The 20,685-nt window shown below is 45.3% G+C and overlaps 1 protein-coding gene across 3 annotated transcripts in view; it reads right to left on the bottom strand.

The window, feature by feature from the left end:
- Nucleotides 1-18,046, bottom strand: part of IGF1R (insulin like growth factor 1 receptor) — a 242,201-nt gene extending 224,155 nt beyond the window's left edge. For 2 of the 3 annotated variants that reach the window (XM_081964805.1, XM_081964806.1), the window contains exon 1: nt 17,694-18,046. In XM_081964805.1, coding sequence (XP_081820931.1) covers nt 17,694-17,793 — 100 coding nt within the window. In that variant the 5' untranslated portion in view covers nt 17,794-18,046. Of the gene's footprint in view, nt 1-15,198; nt 15,402-17,693 lie in introns of those variants that run through there. The other variant, XM_081964807.1, reaches the window with a different exon arrangement.
- Between the last annotated feature and the right edge of the window lie 2,639 nt (nt 18,047-20,685).

The raw sequence follows: 20,685 nt of genomic DNA, 5'->3' as shown, positions 1-20,685 counted from the left end.
TACCCACTCATGGATTGGTTGCAATTCCGGTTTACTAGATAATCCTCTGTTTGATTGCCTGTAACAGCAAGCCAAGATGCAGGTACAGTCCTCGACTTATGACTACAACTACGCCCAGAATTTCTGTGGCTAAGTGAGCCAGTTGTTAGGTTTGTTTTGCTCCCATTTTACCACCTTTCTTGCCACGGTTATTCAGTGAGTCGTAGCAATTGTCAAGTTAGTTACAAGGTTGTTAAGTGAATTTGCTTATCAAAAGGTTGCAAAAGGCGATTGGGACAGTGCAACTGTCATAAATACATGTCAGTTGCCAAGCATCTGAATTGTGACCAGGGGGGATAGTGCAACCGTCATAAGTGTGAAAAAAAGTCATGAGTCACTTTTTTTTCCCACAGGGCCATTGTAACTTTTGAACAGTCACTAAATGAACTGCTGTAAGTCAAAGACTGTCTATACTTAACTTACAACATGAAGGCACAGGACTTTATCTTTGCCCCTCCTAAACACCTGTAGGTAGTCCTTGAATTACGACCACTCACTTAGCAACTGTTCGAAGTTACGATAGACCCATCACTTATGACCTGGTAGTTCCAAGAGGAGCTGCCACTCCCAGCCATATTAGTCATGTGTTTATATTTTGAACACTTAGCAACTGGCCGTATTTATGTCCGTTTGCAGCGCCCCAGAGATTTGTGACCACAATTTGACAAAACCTGGCATTTACTTCCCCCAGAACAGGTTGCAAAATTGAGTCAATCCCATAACAACCCACTTAATGACTAACTCGACTTCCGATTGTCATTGCTGGACTCCATTGCAGTCATACGTCAAGGACTCTTTGCATTGCACTCAAGCTAGCCAATTTCCTCAATGAACAATAAGCCTGGTTGCGTTGCTATTCAGCATCTTGGTTAGTCAGGAACAACAGAGAAGGAAACCAGGGTCAGCAGCATTCGAAATAATAATTCCTAGTTTATCAGCTCATTAAAATTTCAATGAAGGGAATCCAGCAGTATTGTCGTTACACACAACTCATTCATTGTAAGCCAAGAATCCTATAACCCTAGGTTCTTATTCTTCTTTAATAGTTTTTATTTGTTTTGTTTCCCAGGAGAACTGAGAAAAAGATTATTTCAAGTTTGGAGTTTGATACTTTTAATAACTGCAATACAAGTCCTAGTGAAGAGCCCATAATGCATTTATTTACCTTTTCATTTAATCCTCCCCCACATATGGGGAAGAACAAGGCTTGTGTGGCATGCAAATTAAAGCAAAATGAAGAAAATGAACCATAAACAATAACAAAGCAACATAAAATTTCTACTTAGACAAACAAACCCGTCCAGGGATTAAGGCCATGTCACGGCCATTTCATATCCCCGAGGCACTAAATTGTGTTGATTTTTTTAAAAAAACACCCCAACACTACCGTACAAATATGAAACAATACCTGAGCATCTTGCTAGATGTAGCTGTTTGCTTTATCTCTAAACCAGTGATTTGTGGGTTACTGTTATCTCTCAACAAGGCCACGACAACATTAATAGCATCTTAAATATGTTGAAAGGGAAAAGATCACAGAAAAAGACTAACAGCCCATTTAGTCTAGTGGCTAAGCCACCAGGCTAGAAACTGGGAGACAGTGAGTTCTAGACCACCACCCCCCGCGGTAGGAAAGCCAGTTCAGTGATTTTGGACCAATCACTAGGAGACAGTGAGTTCTAGTCCTGTTTTAAGAATGAAAATTGGCGGGGTGATTTTGGACCAATCACTAGGTGACGGTGAGTTCAAAATCCCATTTTAGGCATGAAAGCCAGCTGGGTGACTTTGGGCCAATTCCACTCTGTCAACCAGGCCCACCTCACAGGTTGTTTGTTGTGAGGAAAATAAGAGGAAGCAGATGTGTTGGATATGTTGCCACCTTGAGTTATTTGTAAAAATAATAAAGGCAGTATGTGTGTGCGTGTGCGTGTGCGACACACACACACACAAAAAACTGCATTGAATTTGGTACTCAACGCATTTTGATGCAAAAAGTTTGTCCTGCAGTCATTGTTTGTTTGGTACTCGACGCACAAGTGAGAACTTGCCAGTGTCACCTGCCTCGTGACTCACTACATTATTCCTTATGGGAAAAATGTGTTTGGTACTCATTGTTTTTGGTTGTCATCGTGCCTCCCGGAACCAATTAATGATGACTCCCAAGATAACACTCTGTGTGTGTGTGTGTGTGTGTAACACTGTGTGGAAAGGAACTCGGGTAGAATTTCTTGAGAGAAAAGACGAAATCCCAAGATTGTCTCAGCAATAACATTTGCAAGGAGCACCAAAAACAATGCAATTCTAAGCCCCGCCCCCCAAGTAGCTCCCTTCCCCTCCCCCCCAAAAACCCCCAAAACAACATTCAAAGAAACTTCTGCCATATAGCCCTTTGGAAGGAAATAAAAGCAATATGGTTGCAAGTAGTTGGAGCAAAGAAAAAAAAAGGGAGAAAATTGAGTTTGTCTCCATCAACTTTCGACTCTAACTAGCCTATAATAAAACATTTCCCGAAGAGTCAGGGGTGCAAAGTTGTATGGTTTTAATCGTGATGGTGGAGATAACTCAACACATCTCACACGGAGCAACTTGTGAAAAGCAAATAAAATAAATAAATAAAATAAAATAAATAAAATAAAAAATAAAATAATAAAATAAAATAATAAAAAATAAAATAAAATAAATAATATAATATAATAATATAATATAATATAATATAATATAATATAATATAATATAATATAATATAATATAATATAATATAATATAATATAATATAATATAATATAATATAATATAATATAATATAATATAATAATATAATATAATATAATAATATAATATAATATAATATAATATAATATAATATAATATAATAAAATAAATAAGGTGCAAGTCCATACAATGATGCCAAAAGATATTGCAAACTAACACCCGGATGAAACTGGAATATGGGCAGTCCTCGACTTACGTCCACAATTGAGCCCAAATGTTCTTTTGTTAGGTGAGACCTTTGTTAAGTGAGTTTGGCCCCATTTTGCCATGATTGTTAAGTGAATCCCTGCAGACGATAAGTTAGCAACCTTGTTGTTAAGCGAATCTGGCTCCCCTGTTAATTTTGCTGGTTGCAAAAGGGGACTGCATGACCCCGGGACACTGCAACCGTCGTAAGTATGAACCAGCTGCCAACTGTCTGAACTGTCCACATGATCATGGGGGTGGCTACAAAGATTGTAACTGTGCTGCAACAGTCATAAGTATGAAAAATGATCATAAGTCTTCCCCCCACGCACACACACAAATTTAGGCGATTTTCTTTCATTTTTTCCAGTGCACTAAAAGAACTGTTGTAAGTTGAGGACTACCTGTATTATTCTTTACTTATTTATCGTACGGTGGATGTAACATTATTCCTACTAGGTTTTATGGACAAGTAATTTGAAAAGAAATGCAGGAAGTTAATATTGTAGATCATGGCTGGCTGGGGAATTCTGGGAGTTGAAGTCCACAAGTCTTAAAGTTCCCAAGTTTGGACACCCCTGTTGTAGATGGTTAACTGCAGCAAAATTATGGTACACAAAAAGTTGTAGAAGAAGAAAAAATATTGTATCTATGATGAAAGACTGGATTATAAAACAAATTGAACTTGCAAAAATGGCGAAATAGACCAGTTTCGTCAGAGGAAAGAAATGACAGACTTTTCTGAAGGACAAGAAACCTTATATGGACCTTTTGTTGAAAGAAGAAAAGATCAAATGGAAAGTTTCCAGATTTGGGGATTAAAAAATTGGGGAAAAGATTAAGATGACAATTACTCAATAAATTGAAAGAAGGATGGAAGAGATATTTTTATGCGCGTGTGATCATTTACTCCCTTTTTCTTATTGTCCACCTTTGCCTATTTTTCTGTTTCTTGTTTGTTCTATCTTCTTTTGTATCATTTTTACCATATTGAAAAATTCCATTAACACACACACACATATTACAAAAATACAAATACAATCACACAAACTGTGTGATTCATTTCCGTCCTTTTTCTTTTTCTTACTTTCTATCTTTGCGTACTTGTTTTGTTACTTACACTTTTCACCCTTTTCAAAAATGCCATTAATACACACAGGCATGCAACCCCACACACGTATACACAAAATGCAAACGCAATCATACAAATCTCCATTTGGTTGCATTGAACCCGACCCTAACTCTACCGACACGGTCGATTTTGCGGTCAATTTTGCTTGCCGTGTCAACCCAAGATAAAAAATGCAGGACGGACACACACACACACACACACATACACACACACACACCCTGCCAACTGCCCCTCAAATAGCTGAATGGCCAAGGCAGACCCCCCCTTTGTGGCCTCACAACATCACAACAAGTATTCTTTCTTCAAAGACGCGGCCTTTACATACCAAAGGGAAATGGAAACAAACCTTCTGCTCCAAGACCCATCACCCACCCCCATAAATCTCGCAAGGAGCCCCTCAGGAAGTGGAAAAGAAATGTTTACGACGCCTTGCAAAAAAGGGAACTTGCACGAACGCGGGAGCTCTTTTATCTTAAGAGGGTCAGGAATTTCAGCTATTCAGACCACGTGGTCCCCAACACCTCCACCCCAAGACTCGAACAAAAATGTCCAAGGCTTCCGCCATTGCTTCTCGTATTCTGCGGGATTAGGAGAGACATGGTAGAAAGGTTCCAATATTTGAGGGGCTGTCGCGCAGAAGGGGGTCAATTTAACAGAGTAACAGGACAACGGAGGTGGAAGGAACCTTGGAGGTCTCCTACTCCCCCTGCTCAAGCAGGAAACCCTACTCCGTTTCCAGAGAAATGGTTGTCCAGTCTCTTCTTAAAAGCCTCCAGTGATGGAGCACCTACAACTTCTGGAGACAAGATGTCCCACTGATTATTTGTCATTACTATTAGGAAGTATCTCCTTAGTTCTAAGTTGCTTCTCCCCTTGATTAGTTTTCATCCATTGCTTCTTGTCCTGCCTTCAGATGCTTTGGAGAATTAGCTTAACAACCATTCAAAGTTATGATGGACCTCCCAAGAAGGGGGTGGGGGTAGGAGTGGAGTACATATAACCCAGTTCCAAAATTTAGAAGAGGGCCAACCGCCCCAGTGGCAGAGACTGTGCTTTTAGAGGGCTGCATTTACAGACGTTTGCAGATCCTGCAACCGTGCAACCATCTTTTATGAGATTTTTTGCTGAAAACTGGCATTAACTTCTGATTTTTGGCAAAACTGGTCCCTGACAAGCCACTGATTCATTTAATGACTGATATAAAAACAGTTGTAAAATCAGGTCAATTGTGTGGGTAGACTCGTTTTAACAATTGTCACGACGTACGACTTGCACAATCAGCAGGCTCCATTGCAGTCAGAAATCAAAGACTACATGTAAATATACAAATACACACACACACACACACACACACACACACCAGCCTTCTTTAACATTAGTGAAGCTGCAGCCTGATTTTTTTTTTAAAAGCTGGAACATCAATTCCTACACAATATTAATATAAACAAAGCACTTTGGGATATTATGTTTTGTCTATTGTCTATCAGAGATGGGCAAGCATTATATATTTAATAAATGAATACAGGTAATCCTCAACTTACAATTCATTTAGTGACCATTCCAAGTTACGTCATTGAAAAAAGTGAATTAGGACCATTTTTCACACTTATGACCATTGCAGCATCCTGATGGTTACGTGGCTTGGCAATCGATTCATATTTATGACGGACGCAGTGTCCCAGAGTCATATAATTTGGAACCTACTGAGGACCAAAGTCAATTGGGGAAATCAAATTCACTTAAAAGCCGTGCTACTAATTTAACAACTGGGGTGATTCACTTAACAACTGTGGCAAGAAAAATGGGGCAAAACTCACTTAACAAATTTCTCACTTAGCAACATACATTCAGGCTCAATTGTCCTCATAAGTTAAGGACTAACTGTAAATAAACTTTTCAGAGGCACAAAGGCTGCGTCTGGAATGCATTAATTCACTACCTGCTCAACTGGATTTTCCTTCCCACAAAAACTCTGGTCACCAAACTACTCTAGAAAGGATCGTAGAGACATTTATTTTAATCTATTTCCTGCGTGTTTATTTACACTTGCGTAAACTATAGGATCTTTGGAGAGGGCTATTATTTTGTAAAGTGAGATAAAATTGTAATAAATAAAATGAAAGTCCCGATACCAGCATGTGTCTATTAAATGACTCGGTGGAAATTCTTTTTAATTGTTCACTTTCCTAAGCAAGCTAATAAATCAACAGAAACCTGTTTGAGATGCAGTTCCTTGCTGCTTTTTCTTGGCTGAGTTTTTTAAAGAGGTATTTATTCTTTACAGAGATTTTTAAACATATGCTTCATTGCCTATATCTTTCTAAATTGCCCTTGAAGGAAAATATTTGGGCTTCCTGAACCGTATTTGAGTACAAACGATAATCATTTCTGCATTCTGGCAATATTTCTCTCTTATCTGTTGCTCCAGAAGTGACTGAAATGTGGCAACTGGAGCATTAGAATATAAAACAGTGCTTTCCAAACCTGGATAAATTACCCAAAACTGGCTTTTATTAGGTTATCTACACGCAAATCCTTTACCTACCACAACATAGATATTTAAACAGATTTAATGATTGCCGGGTAGACTGAAATATATTAAAAATCTCTCAAATGTCTTCCTATGAAGAAAAAAATGATGAAATCACCAAGAATAAGTAACCTGTTAAAATAACAAAGATCATTCAATGATTTGTTGTTTTTATAACAACAAATAACACCAATTTGTTGTTTTTAAAATAACAGAGTTTTTCAGCAACCATCTGAATTTACCTCAATGGTGAAGGAAGGGACTTTACTACCAGTCCTCAAAATCTGACAATACTTTTTGAGAAGTGATTTGGGGTAATGAAGTAAATGGTGAAGGAAGCAGAAGTCCATCAGTAGAGGTAGTCTCAAATTATGACAATTCAGCCCAAAATTACTGTTGCTAAGTGAGACATTTGTTAAGTGAGCTTTTCCCCATTTTACAACCTTTCTTACCAGAGGTGTTAAGCGAAGCACTGCAGTTGTTAAACTAGTAACACGGTGGTTAAGTGAATTTGAGCTTCTGCATTCATTTTGCTTCTCAGAAGGTCGCAAAAGGAGATCACCTGACCGTGGGACACTGCAACCGTCATAAATATGAGTCAGTTGCCAACCATGGGGATACCATAACAGTCAAGTATGAAAAATAGCCATCAGTCCTGTTTTTCGATGCCATTGTAAAACTTTGAACCGTCACTAAATGAACTGTTGTTAAGCCACGGACTATTTGTGACACACCGTGGCGTTTCAAGCATTTTTAAGAACTCAATTGAACCCGGGATGCAAAACACTCATTTTTACCTGAGCGTTTACCTCCATCATTGCAATTTGCCTTCTCTGATCTGGTGGGATTCATTCTTGCCACATTTCAAACAACTCCAAAGAACTGGAGGCCCACTTCACCCAATCTGCCTCTCTTCACATTCGTTTCCTCAGAGTAGGCCCTCCACTAAATCTACGATTTACTTCTGGGAATTGCAAAAACAGAACAAACAGACCTGACCATACCAAACTATCTAGTTACTAGGAAACAGAAACATTTCGGCTCCTGCAGGGGGTGCCTTTTGGTACTCACCATCTTCCTCAACTCAGGTGTAAGTACAATAGAAACTCCAAAACAAAGAAAGCTCTTACAGCATTTAGTTTCCACCTGTTCCCACAAAGGCAGGCCTTGTTCGGGCCAGATCAACACATTGGTTTGAATTTCCAAAGAGATGTCATTTCAAGTTCCCCTCCACTGGTGGTATCTTGCAACATATGTTCTCAACCAAAAGCAAATACATTCTCAATTTTTTTTAAACGTGACAAGGAATCTAGAGCAGTGATGGCTAACCTTTTTGTCGTTGTGTGTCAAAAGTGTGTGCGTGCATGATAATGCACCCATAATGCAATGTGTATAGCCGGGGGAGGGGGGGAACGCCCCATTTTGGGCCTGGAAAGCCTCCTGTACTAACCTGGAAGCTAAAAGAGGGCGCCGGGGCACCACAACAGGCCCCAAAATGCAATGCGAGCTGTGCATGCACCCTACCCCCCCCCGTGCATGCACCAGCGCGCATGCGTGGCAGAGACCCGAAGACCAGCTGGCCACTGGGAGGCATGCACGCATGCGTGGTGGAGCTTGGCTGGGGTAACGACTGGCGTACCCGCAGAGAGGGCTCTGCATGCCACCTATGGCACACCTGACATAGATCCGCCATCATGGGTCTAGAGCAGTGGTTCTCAACCTTCCCAATGCCGCGACCCTTTAATACAGTTCATGTTGTGGTGACCCCCAACCATCAAATTATTTTCGTTGCTACTTCATAACTGTAATTTTGCAATTTTCTGATGGTTTTAGGGGTCACCCCTGTGAAAGGGTCATTTGACCCCCCCAAAGGGGTCGCGAACCACAGGTTGAGAACCGCTGGTCTAGCTGCTAAACCTAGATATCTAGCTAGAACTAGACATGTCTAGTCTAATGAAGAGAAGGATTAGAAGTGACACATAGCAGTCTTCCAATATTTGATGGGCTATCACAGAAAAGAGGGTTTATATAATATAATCTTTATTGTCATCGTACTTAAATACAACTAAATTGGTTTATCCTATTCTCCAAAGAGGGCAGGAAAAGAATTAACAGATGGAAGATCATTAGAGATCCAACCTAGAATAAGGAGAAATTTCCAGGCAGTAAAAAAAAAAATAGTAATAATCCGTTGAACAACTTGACTCCAGAAGTTAGAGGTTTTTAAGAAGAGACTGGACAGCCATTTGTCTGAAATGGTACAAGGTCTCCTGCTTGAACAGGAAGTTGGACTAGAAGACCTTCACGATATCTTCCAACTCTTATTATTGTTGAACCTTCAATGTACTAATCCAATCTCAAGACCTGAATCACTATCACAACTCTCAAAAGATGAACCCTGAATGCTAGGAACGCAACCGGCTAGGCCACTGATGGCCATCCTTTTCGGAACCGAGTGCCCAAACTGGAATGTGCGTCTATGAGCATGCGCCAAAACACCAGAACCCAAAGACCAGCTGCCTGGCATACACACGCCTGGTTTTCACCTGTTTGTGCCAGTTTTTTGGGCCGTTTTCTGGGCTATTTTCAGGTTGGGTTTTGGGGCCATTTTCGGTCTGAAAAACAACCTGAAATGGCCCCGAAAACGGCCCCCAAAAGGCAAACGACCCGCAAAGACCAACTGGTGTGCCCACTGGAAACCAGAAGAGCAGCTGGCGATGGCACGTCTGCCCACAGAGAGGGCTCCGTGCGCCACCTCTGGCATGCGTGCCATAGATTCGCCATCACGGGACTAGGCCCGTGGGGCTGCAATGAGAAGACTTTAAAAACTAATAGGTTACTCAAGAATCAGTTTAACAATTCAACTATGTTTACAATGTTTTGCCTTGAACTGTTATTTAGGCATAAACTAAGTTCCCGCATCCATGTCTCTTCAACACTCCATTCCAAATGCCAATGGAAATTCTCAGCCATGCAGGTCAAGGTTTCCCCAAAGGTACTTTTTTCAAGAGGCCAACTGGACTTTCTGTTTTTTTCTGAAGAAGCTTCTTTGATGAGAAGCGAAACGTCTTCAAAGAAAAACCAGAACGTCTTGAAAAAGTACCTTTGGGAGTCCATTCCATATGGTGGCAACCAAAACTGGATGCGGTACTCCAAGATGGGTCTTATCAAGACCTTGCAAAGGCCTCACATCATCCTATTGATTGAAAGACCCAACTAAAAATTTCCCCTTCCAATGATGGATGATCCTAAAGCTTTCCCCTAGTTTTGCCACCTACGAATACTTAAGTTTTTGGATCCCTTCCCCCTATAAATCAATGGACTAGCATCCTCTTTTTGCCTCCTTTGGTTTTTATTTAATTGGGTCCTTTTTAAATATTGGTAGGATTTGTGTGGAGGAAGAGGTCCCATTTCAGATCATGTTTATGCAAGCATATAGAAAACTGAGAGAGAGTTCGCCAACCTTTTAGCACCCACGGTAGGGAGCGGAAATTGCTGAGGCTACCACAACTGCGATTGCTACATCCTCAGCCTTGTTTGAAATCTGGGAAGCTTAGAAAACAAGAGTGTCACTGCTTTGCATTTTGTTTTAATAGCCAAGACTGTTTAAATAGTGAAGATAGGAAGGAGTCAGGAGGTCAGCGCTGTGTTTGCAGATGTGGCGCAGCCGAGTGCATCAAGCAGCAGGTTGCTTGGCCTCTCGCACAAACACCACAACCACAGCTCTAGGCTCTCCTGGACCTCCTATCCCAGAAAGGCCGTGCCCCTCCTCCTCCTCTTCCTTCTCTTCCTCCTCCACGAGCTTCCAAACACAGCAGAGGCTCGAGAAAGTCTTGGCCCTTACGACTGCATTCTCAGTTCACACTTCCAAGTAAACACAACTATCACGCGAGTTCATCAATCACAGGGCTCCACATGATAACATTCTCCCCATAACTTCTATTTGTTGGCCTCGTGTACAAGCGAAGTCCAGGAAAAAGGGATGGAAGAAAATCAAAAGGAAAGAGATGTGATTTGTATCTGCCCGGGGTCAGGTCAGCTCCTTAAGTGGAAGAAAACACACAATTTCATCTCCAAAGGAAGATACTTAGCCTAGACTGATCACCTCCGGTTTGAGACCCTTGTTCTGCAGAAGCTTCCTTTCACTGGATGCGGGAGTCCTTACTTACGACAACTGGGATCAGAATTTCTGTTGCTAAGCAAGGCAATTGTTAAATGAGTCACGGCCCATTTTATGAAGCTTTTAGTGCAAATTGCTGCAATTTAAACAATCATGCGGTCATTAAGTGGGTCTTGCTTTCTGCCATTGTTACGGCGAATGGCCACTAAATAAATGGTTCTAAGTCAAGGCCTACACCTGCTGTGGTGCAACAAATTCACTGCCTAAGGAGTTTGGTCTACTCCAACCGTTCGGGACTTCCAACTCCCCAGCAACTACAAATATTTGTAAAGTTTCGTGGAATTCTCAAATAATAAGCCATCAGAAATTCCCTTATGCTACTCCACCATACTAAATTTGATTTAAAACATTTCATACCGTACTATTCAATATCCAATATTTCATACTCATACAAGACACTGGTATACGATTTGCCATTTTAGTTTTGCATGTCCACCAAACAAGCTACAACAAACTAATCAACTCTTTTATCTATTTATTTTTTTAGAATAGAATTCTGTATTAGCCAAATGTGACTGGACACACAAGGAATTTGGGCATAAGCTCTCAGTGTACAAACAAACAACAGTGAAGTGGTAATAATCCTATCTATCTGTATCTATCTATTTGTATCTACCTACCTACGTAGCTACCTACATCTCCATCATCTATCTATCTATCTATCTATCTATCTATCTATCTATCATCTATCTATCTATCTATCATCTATCTATCATCTATCTATCTATCTATCTATCTATCATCTATCTATCATCTATCTATCATCTATGTCTGTCTATCTATCTCTCCTGCCTTTACCTATTGTAAAAAAATAAAGGTAAAAGACTGCAGATTTTATTCCACTAGTCATTGCTGACTCAGTCATGGTGCTCATCTCCATTTCAAGGTCATTGAGCCAGTGTTGTCCGAAGACATTTCCACAGTCATGTGGCCAGCATGATGTCATGGAGCCCTGTTACCTACCCAGTGAAGTGGTACCTATTTATCTACTTGCATTTGCATGCTTTCGAACAGCTAGGCTGGCAGTAGCTGGCGCGAGGACGGGAGCTCATGCTGTTCACGTGGATTTCGGGTCTAAAACTGGACTGTCGGCTTTCCATCTTAATTGTGCCTCCTCTTCATTTATTGTAACTTACTATAAAGTAGGAATCGCGTAACTATCATACTTCCATTGCACATTTAGTCTACATCAGGTGTGTCCAATCTTGGCAACTTTAAGGGCCTGTGGACTTCAACTACCAAAAGTTGAATTCTGGTTGGAGAATTCTCGGAGTTGAAGTCCACAGGCCTTTAAAGTCACCAAGATTAGATTACCCCTGGTCTACATCATTCACGCCAGCAAATGCAGTCTCTGTAAATTCTGTAAACAATGTATATTGCCTTTATCTAGATCCACAACAATTAAATAAATGAATTCCGCTTCATGCTCCTTATAACATTTACAGCAATTATTTTAGAAAGCAACACTTAAAAAATATTATCTTGAAAAAAGGTACAACCGCAAAAATGTTTTGAAATGTTTTTAGTACTACGGTTGTTTTAAGGAAGTATGATGAAATAGTGGAGAACATTCCAGCGCTCAGTATTTATAAACTTGATGATGAAACAAGTATTTTCATGCTCTGCGTAGTAACCAGAGTATATATCGCAGGTTTTGAACATATGTGGATTTTAGTATAACCTGGCTAAGCATTTTAGGATACTCCAATGTTCGTAAAGAGTTAAAGTACAGGTAGTCCTTAACTCACAACTGCAACTGAGCCCAAAATGTTTATTGCTAAATGAGACATTTGTTAAGTGAGTTTTGCCCCGTTTAATGACCTGCCTTGCCGTATTTGTTAAGTGATCACTGCAGTTGTTAAGTTAGTAACATGGTTAAGCAGTGAATTTGGCTCCCCACCTCCACCCCCAATTGACTTTGCTTGTCATAGGGGGATCACATTACCCTGGGACACTACGACCGTCATAAATATGAATTACTCGCCAAGCTCACATGACCCTGGGGATGCTGCTACAGTCATAAGTGTGAAAAACATTCATAACTCCTTTTCTCGGTGCTGCTGTACCTTCGGTCACTAAACGAATGGTTGTAACTCAAGGACTACCTGTATTATTCCAATAGCTTACATAATAATTATGAAACTTCCTGGATCGATTTCACAAACCATGATCATGTTAATTGTGGCTTAGGTCAACAATTACAGCCGTTTAAGAATAGATCACAAATCTACTTAAAGCTGCTTTCAAGTGGGGAAACTGGGAGAATATTTTACTTTTTTAAAAAATCACTTATATATCTACTAATTACTTGAAAAGTGTTATTTTAGATCAGCCCAGGCATTATGATTTGACTCTAAAAATGTGAATCAGGATTTACCAACAGCAGAGAACCATAGAAAAGACTAGACAGCTCGTGACCTTGCTTGAACAGGGTGGGTTGGACTAGAAGACCCCCAAGTTCCCTTTCCAGACCTTTTGGCTTTCTCTTCAGAAATGTTTCCTTACCAGATTCCTCAAAGCCTTCAACAACAGCAAAGCTTCTAACTTACTTGAAAAGTTCTTAAAAATTCAACGAGATATTCAGAAAGGCATCTGTTTTGAAAGCAGGCCAGATTGGGCTTGTACAGAAAATGTTTTAGCGTCAGTAATGTCAGAATACTTGATGATTTTATGTCATATTTTATAAAATTTGCCAAAGGGTAATCCTTGATTTTAGACGCATTCTGTAAATGGGTCCATTTGAGGTACTGTGGTTGAAAAAGTGCTTTGCCCCAAAGACGCCCCATTTCAGCCAGTTAAAAGTTACAGATAGGGGAGTTTTAGAATTATATCGATGTGGCTTAAAGGAGGAATCCTATCAATGGGATATAAACATGCAGAAAATTCTCAAATTCTTAAGGCATGCCAATCCCTCCATGCCTTACCAGCTGCTGCATCTAATATGAGATGGTTTACTACATCTTCTCATGCATTCAATGGCTTCTATTCCTTTGCCACCATAATATCTGGAGCAGATTCTTAATGGTGTTTTTGCACAATAAAGGCAGCCATTATAATTCCCTGCTAATAATATTTGCTCTTAAAATTTTAGCGCAACTATCCTTGACGTGTCTTTCTTAACAACAAAACAAGCAGTTGTCCTAAGGTAACCAAACACTTGGCAGTCTCCAAGGTTAAGCCCAAATATCGTTCGTTTGCAAACAAAAGACCACAAGGCCCGATTTCCTAGGAAAGTATGTGTATTGCTCTCCTTTGTATCTCTTGGCAAAGTGTCTTCAGCAATTTTCCAAAGAAATCTCCCCAGTCCCTCTATCAATTAGATTCCGGAAAAGCAAAACAATTCCTTTAGTGTCAAACCCATTTTATACTCCTGTATCTAAATTACGCTGGGAATTTAGCCGATTGGCTCACTCACTCAGACTAACCCTATTTGCTTTATCAACGGAGCGCATTAAGAGATATTGATGTTGATACTACACACATGCACACACAATTACAGCTTTAAGGGTTTTTACTAAGTGCCCAACACTAGAGAGATCCCACACGAAAGAGCTGAAACGCACTCTATTAAAGTAACACAATTTTAGGTCACCAAACCACAACTGAATTATAGCTGCCCCACTTACAAGTCACCCCACTCAATAAAACAAGGGAGAAAATTGGCTTAAAATGCCAACTCAACTCTACTGGTAAATTCACCAAGACAGACGAAGAATTTCTACAGCAATGAATAAATATAAAAACTGCTCTCTAGAGTAGGGGTCCCCAACAACCCCCCCGTGGACTGGCAGTGGTCCGTGGCATGCCAGAAACCAGGCCAAACAAGAGATGCCCCATCCACGGGATGCAGGCAACAGACAAAACCACACACCCCTCTGGATCCAAGGAAAAAAACTCTCTATGCAGAACCTAGTCCCTGGTCCCCCCAAAGGTTGGGAGCCACTCACAGCCCTGGAGTGCAAAGGAAAACCACCTTATGCAAAAATAGTGTTTTTCGTTGGATTCCACAAACAATGATGCCCTCAAACACTCCGGCAAAACAAGCTTTTAATATTTTATTGAAAATCATTTTGGGCATTAAACACCGCTGCCTACCCAGGTGAGGGATGCAAACAATTCAACCAAAAATGACATTTGACAACAGCACGTACAATCCACAGCCCCAAATTACAACGGAGGGTCAAAACCAAGTCAGCAACTTTTAAGGATTTTCTTGAAGGCCTTTGAAAGCAAACCAGGTCAAACCTGCGATGGAAATTCATTCCCTTTCAGGGATGCCTCTCCTGTAAGAGGACAAGCCAGGATCCCCCCTTCCTCTCTCACTGACATCTTAATTACTGTTTTACCTACCACTCATACCTTAGATTTAAAAACTATAATAACTGAAGATCACAGAGGCAGCCTTTCCATATTATTTTGGTTCCAACTCTTGTATATTCCTATTTAGGAATGCATGACTTCTTATGACCGAAAATGGAAGAGGGAGTTTAGCTATGACACATTCTATGTATTTGAAAAAAAAAAACACTACACACGCATAAAACTAAGACTAGATGTTCCTTGTGTTACAATGAGAAGTAGTGCACTGGGGTGGGAGTGGGAAGGGGAGGTGTTCTATTTTCAAGAGATTGTGGGATTATTTTTCTTAAAGCCACAAAACAAATCGGCCAACCAACGTGTTTTCATTTTTTTTTCATCCATTGTAAGCACATATTCATTTCCCAACAATTCACTCTGCTTATTAAGATTTTTTTTACAGATTAATGAATATTTTAATGCAGTTGTCTCAACCCTGGGGTTGTTGTTTTGCTGGCAATGCCGTTGTTTAAGAAAACAGTTCTCAAACATCTTAACGAGATCAATAACAACAGCGAATAAAATGCCATTTTTATGCTCGTACTGTACTTTAAAAGAACTACACCTAACAGGATAATCTTTTTTTAATCATCAAAAGCTCGAGCATGCCGCTTAGACACCGAAATCAATGGGGCTTCTACGCAGAGGCAGTCACGATTTCCCTGCACTCATGTTTGTTTACTTGCCTACTTCTCATTTTACTCCAATGCTAAACGGATTAAAGTTTTGCAGTTGTCGTTGTTTTTTTCTTTTTGGGGCCTGGCCTAAATCCTTACGTGCAGTCGAAGATTAAACTTGGAGAGAAAAACACGGGGAGAAGGAAGCTGGGGCGGGGGGGGGGGAGTCATTGGGAAGCTGAGGTGGAGCAACTCTATTTTAGAAATGTGATGTATGACTCACATTTTGACCTTGTCATCCCAAAACAGCCATCAAGGCACTTGTCCCTAAGGTCAAACACTTGCCAGAATTGGGCTTAGACCTCCCAAAAATGTTCAAATGTGCAAAGACCCTTTGCCCCCCACAAAACCCCAAGGAGCTACACTTACACACTGACCCTGTTGTTGAACCTAAGAGGTAGCTTCTCTTTGCTTCCTACCAGGGCCAAGGGGAAAGACATCCTAACCCCACACACACACACCAACAATCTGGGAGGGTGTCACTTTCTCCACCCATTTTATTGATTCACAAACCACCAAAGAAAGTTGTCCTCTCTCTCAAACCCCCTCCCCCTCTCCTTTTACAGGGAGGTCATGCAGGATTTTTTTCTCTCTCTCTCCCACACCTTCTGCTCAAGCATGAAGCTACCAGCTGTCTAAGGGTAGAGAGAGAATTGCACCAAACAGGGCCCTGCCCAATTCTCTCCCCCTCTTTTGTCTTTCCAAAAAAGAAAAAAAAAATCAAAACATTTCAAGGGGGGCGGGAGGAGAGAGAGAGGAGGACAAAGAGGCATCCACCGCCTTTCCTACTCTCATCAGCCCCGGAGAGCTTGGACGATGAGTATTCACTGAGTAACCTTTTAATTGCAACTTCTACCTCTGCGTATAAACAAACGAGTTATATATTTAAAAAAAAACACTCTTCCTTTCTCCCGCGCTTGATTCGTTGCACAGAGGGAAGCAAAGGGGAGTTTGGGGGGGGATTCAATTCCTCCCACCCAAAGCATCCAGGGTCCCCTTGAGGTTCAACAGTCGTTCCACTCCCCACCCCCACCCCAAAATAATCTTTCTCCGCAAAAGAGGCTTTTTCCGCCTGGGCTGGTTGGAAGCACCCAAATGTTTTGCCTCGCCTGCCTTTGCGCCCTTTCCGACACAAGAGACCCCCCCCAAATAAAATAAAGCGGGGCTGGCGCTTTATTGGGGGGAGGAGCGGGGGGGGGTGGATTGCGAAAGCCCGGCCCGGCTTGGCTGCCGGCTGTTGGGGTCTCCAAGGGTCGCCCCGCCAGCGCCGCCGGGTGGCAGCGCTCCAGGTGCCGGCGCGCTCGGCTTGTTTACGCAACGGCCGGGCTCGCCGGGCGTCTCCAAGCCGCCCCCGGGGAAAGCCGAGCCGGTTGCCTTGCGCGGGAGGCCGGCTGGGTCGCCCGGAGGCCCCTGAGGGCTGCTGGAAGGGGGCGGCGGGGCCAGGAACCCCCTCCCCCAAACACACACATACCCAGAGACCCAGAGTTCCTCTCCGCCTGTGGCCAGTCCAGCCAGGCTGGGAAGAAGAGCTTTCTAGGGGGAAGGGGTCGTGGGAAAGGAGCCCCCACCCACCCCAAAACAAGGCCGGGAATGCAGAGCCTCAAAAGGGGCAAGCCAAGCCCGCTCTTCCCGGCCGAGGGGGGAAGGGGCCGAGGGGGGCGTCCACGCGCGTTTGGGGAGCCCGCTTCCAACAAGGGAGACCCCCGCCTGGCTCCCCATCTCCGCGCCCCTCGCACTGCCTCCCCCCCATTTCCCCAACTCAAAAGCCCAGACGGGCCCCCCTCCCCTCCCCACAGAGCCCCCCGCCCCGCCAAGACTCACTTTTTCCATTTGCTGGCCGCAGGCAGAGCGCGATGCAGAGCAGCAGCAGGAGCCCCCTCCTCACCAAGGCCAGGGACCCCCCTCCGACGCCAGGCGTCATTCCTCTGTTTGGCGGGTCGTAATGGGGATCAAAACGGCCTTGGCAAAAACAACAATAATCAAAATAATAATATTTATAAAAATAAGAATCCCCGCAATCCGAGTCCTCTTCTCGCTCTTCGCCCCTTTCCCGGGACAAGCCAAAAATCCGAATCCTGGGAGGGGGGGCAGGTTTTAAACCCCTCCCCTTGCCAAAAAAAAACAAGCCCACCCGCCAAGGGAGGGAGGGAGGGGGGCTTGCAAAAGGGGAGAGAGGGAGGGGAGCGTCCCAGGGCGCTCCGGAGAGGCGGCTGCGTTTTTTGGAGAGGGGCAGAAATTCTGGGCCCACCTTGGAGGGGAGGGGGAGAACCGAGAGCGGGAGGGGGAAAGGTCCGGGCCTGGTTTGGGGGGCTCTCCGAGGAGGCTCCGGAGCCGCAGCCGCAGCCTCTTCCTCTTCTTCCTCCTCCAGCTACGACGACGAGAGGCCGGGGGAAGCAGCTCAGCCTCGCCTGCTCTCCTCCTCCAAAAGGAGCCCGCACGGAAGGCGCCGCAGCGAGCAATCCGCATCTTCCACCTCCATGTTGGCTTGGCTTCCCGGCCCCGCTGGGGCGAAAGAAAAAGGGGCCCCCGAGGCTGGGCAGGCTGGGGAAGGGGAGAGCGGGCGGAGAGGGGGGCGCACTGGTTCCTGCGCCTGCCTGCTTTCCTTGCTTCCTTCCCGCTCGGCCGGCCGAGAAATCCCCGGAGCGGACTCGGCCCTGCCTGGACCAAAGGAAGGCGAAGCCACGCAGTCCTCCTCCTCCTCCTTCTCCGCCGCCGCCGCCGCCTTTGCTCGATCCCAGGAGCGGAAACGCCGCTTCCCCCCACGCCAAAAAGAGAGAAGAGCTGCCCGGAGTCTTTGGGGGGCCGGGAACCCCAAGCGGACGAGGCTGCCTGCGAAGGGCGATCGCGCAATTGCGCCGCCGCCGCCGCCGCTGCTCCTGCCCTCCTTGGCGCTTTCTTCGGCGGGCGAGAGGCAAAATCCGGAGCCGCGATGAATGGAGGGAGGCAGGCAGGGAAGGCGGGCAAGGCTTCCCCCGCGCCGCCCCTTCGGCGCTCCCCTCCGCCTCCGCCTCCTCCGCCTCCGCCCCTTTTCCCAGGCTCGGCTGCGGAGGCCGCCCCGAGGGAGCCTCACCGGCCGCCGCGTCCCCGGCTGCCACTCGGCGGGCGCCGCGCTGCTGCCGCTGCCATCCGCGGGGCGGGAACGACACCGGGGGGAGCGGCGCTAGGGCAGGGCAGGGCCCGGCTGGGGCTGCTCTCTCCGCCGCCCTCCCTCCCTCCCTCCTTCCTTCCTTCCTTTTTTCCTTTCTTCCTTCTTTCCTCCTTCCTTTCCTCCCTCCCTTCCTTCCTTCTTTACTTCCTTCTTTCCTTCCTTCCTTCCTTCTTTCCTTCTTTTTCTTTCCTTCCTTCCTTCCCGGCTGCCCAAAGCGAGGAGGAGGAGGAGGAGGCGATTTCCCGCTAGCGCTCAGCCCCGGACTCTCTCGGGCCAGGGGAAGAGCGCGGCCCGCTTCTGCCTCCCGCTGATGCTGCTGTTGCTGCGGCGGAAGAAGATCCACGCGCGGCGGCTGCGGGAACAAAGCGCCGCGCGAGCCTGCAGCGGTCGGCGGCTTCCCCGCGCTTGGCGAGGCTGGGTTGGGCAAGGGAGGAAGGAGGGAGGGCAGAAGCGGCAGAAGCAGCGGCTTCCTCGGCGCCTCCTCCTCGCCCGGGTTGCAGGCTGGCCTGGGCGCAGAGCCGCCGCCGCCGCCTCCTCCTGCTGCGGAAGGAACAGCGCCGCGCGGCCGGTGCCTGCCTGGCCGACCCTTTCCTTCTCCAACGGCCGGGAGAGCTCGCGCTCCGGGGGCGTCCTTGGCCGCCTCGGCCAAAGGAGCTGGGGGACGGGTGGGGGGAGATTTGCAAAAGGATGGGGGTGCAGCTGCACCGGACTGGGGGTTCCCGGGGCTTCCCGGCTTCTGCTGGAGCGGCCCGAGGGGAGGGAAGCGGGGCTTTTGGAGCTGTCAATGGGGGGGGGGGGAGTTGGAGGCGCGCAGGCGGGGAGGAGGCGCAGGGCGGAGGCGGCTCTTCGCAGCAGCAAAAAATAGCGAAATAAAAATAGAGAGGAGGGGGAGCGGAGGGAGGGGAGAGGCGGCCCCCGGGTCTGCGGGCTTCCCCTCCTCTTCCTCTCCCGAGCCCGGGCGAAGAGCAGGAGGCCGGCCGGGCGCCTGGGAACGGAGCCTCCGGGGCGCGGGAGGCGAGCGCGCCTCCACGGCGGCTCCTTTGGCAAAGGGCGCGAGTTCGGGCACGCTGGCTGGGCAGACCCGGGCCGCGCAACCCGCTCCGCCGGAATGCGGAGGCTCCGAGACCGGTTTGGCACGTTGGGGGGGTGGGAGAGAACACGGCGACGGGAGAGCCGGGGATGCCGAGCCAGCCCGACCGACGCCTTTGCAGAGGTTTCACGTGTCGTGTGAACTCGATGCCAGCTGATTTGCCGGGGGTTTCCAGGCCGGGGACTGTTGCTTTCCTATCTGGCCTGGCAGCTTTGAGCCCTGAATCTACTCCATGGGGGTTCCCTGAAGGTGGGAACCAAGGTGATTAAAATTCAACCCGGTTGACACGTGGGAATGCAGCCTGCTGAACCTGTCCATAGCAATACATGGACCCGTTTGCGTGCAGGGCTATTCATATCTTGTCCAAATCTCAAGCCACAGGGAAGCTACCATGTTTCCCGAAAATAAGACAGGGTCTTATTTTCTTTTGACCCCCAAAATAAGTGCTTGGCCTTATTTTTGAGGTGCAGGAGGCGGCGAGCATGGTCACTTCACGACTGCTGCTGTGTTGCAATATTTTCGGGGAGGGCTTATAAGCCCGCTTGGCCTTATTATCTGGGGAGGTCTTATTTTCA

The sequence above is a fragment of the Natrix helvetica genome (assembly GCF_964273705.1).
Source record: "Natrix helvetica genome assembly, chromosome: 12".
In the NCBI taxonomy this organism is placed as follows: domain Eukaryota; kingdom Metazoa; phylum Chordata; class Lepidosauria; order Squamata; family Natricidae; genus Natrix; species Natrix helvetica.
Note: the sequence above shows the minus strand (reverse complement) of the source record. Positions and strands in the feature narration are given on the sequence as shown.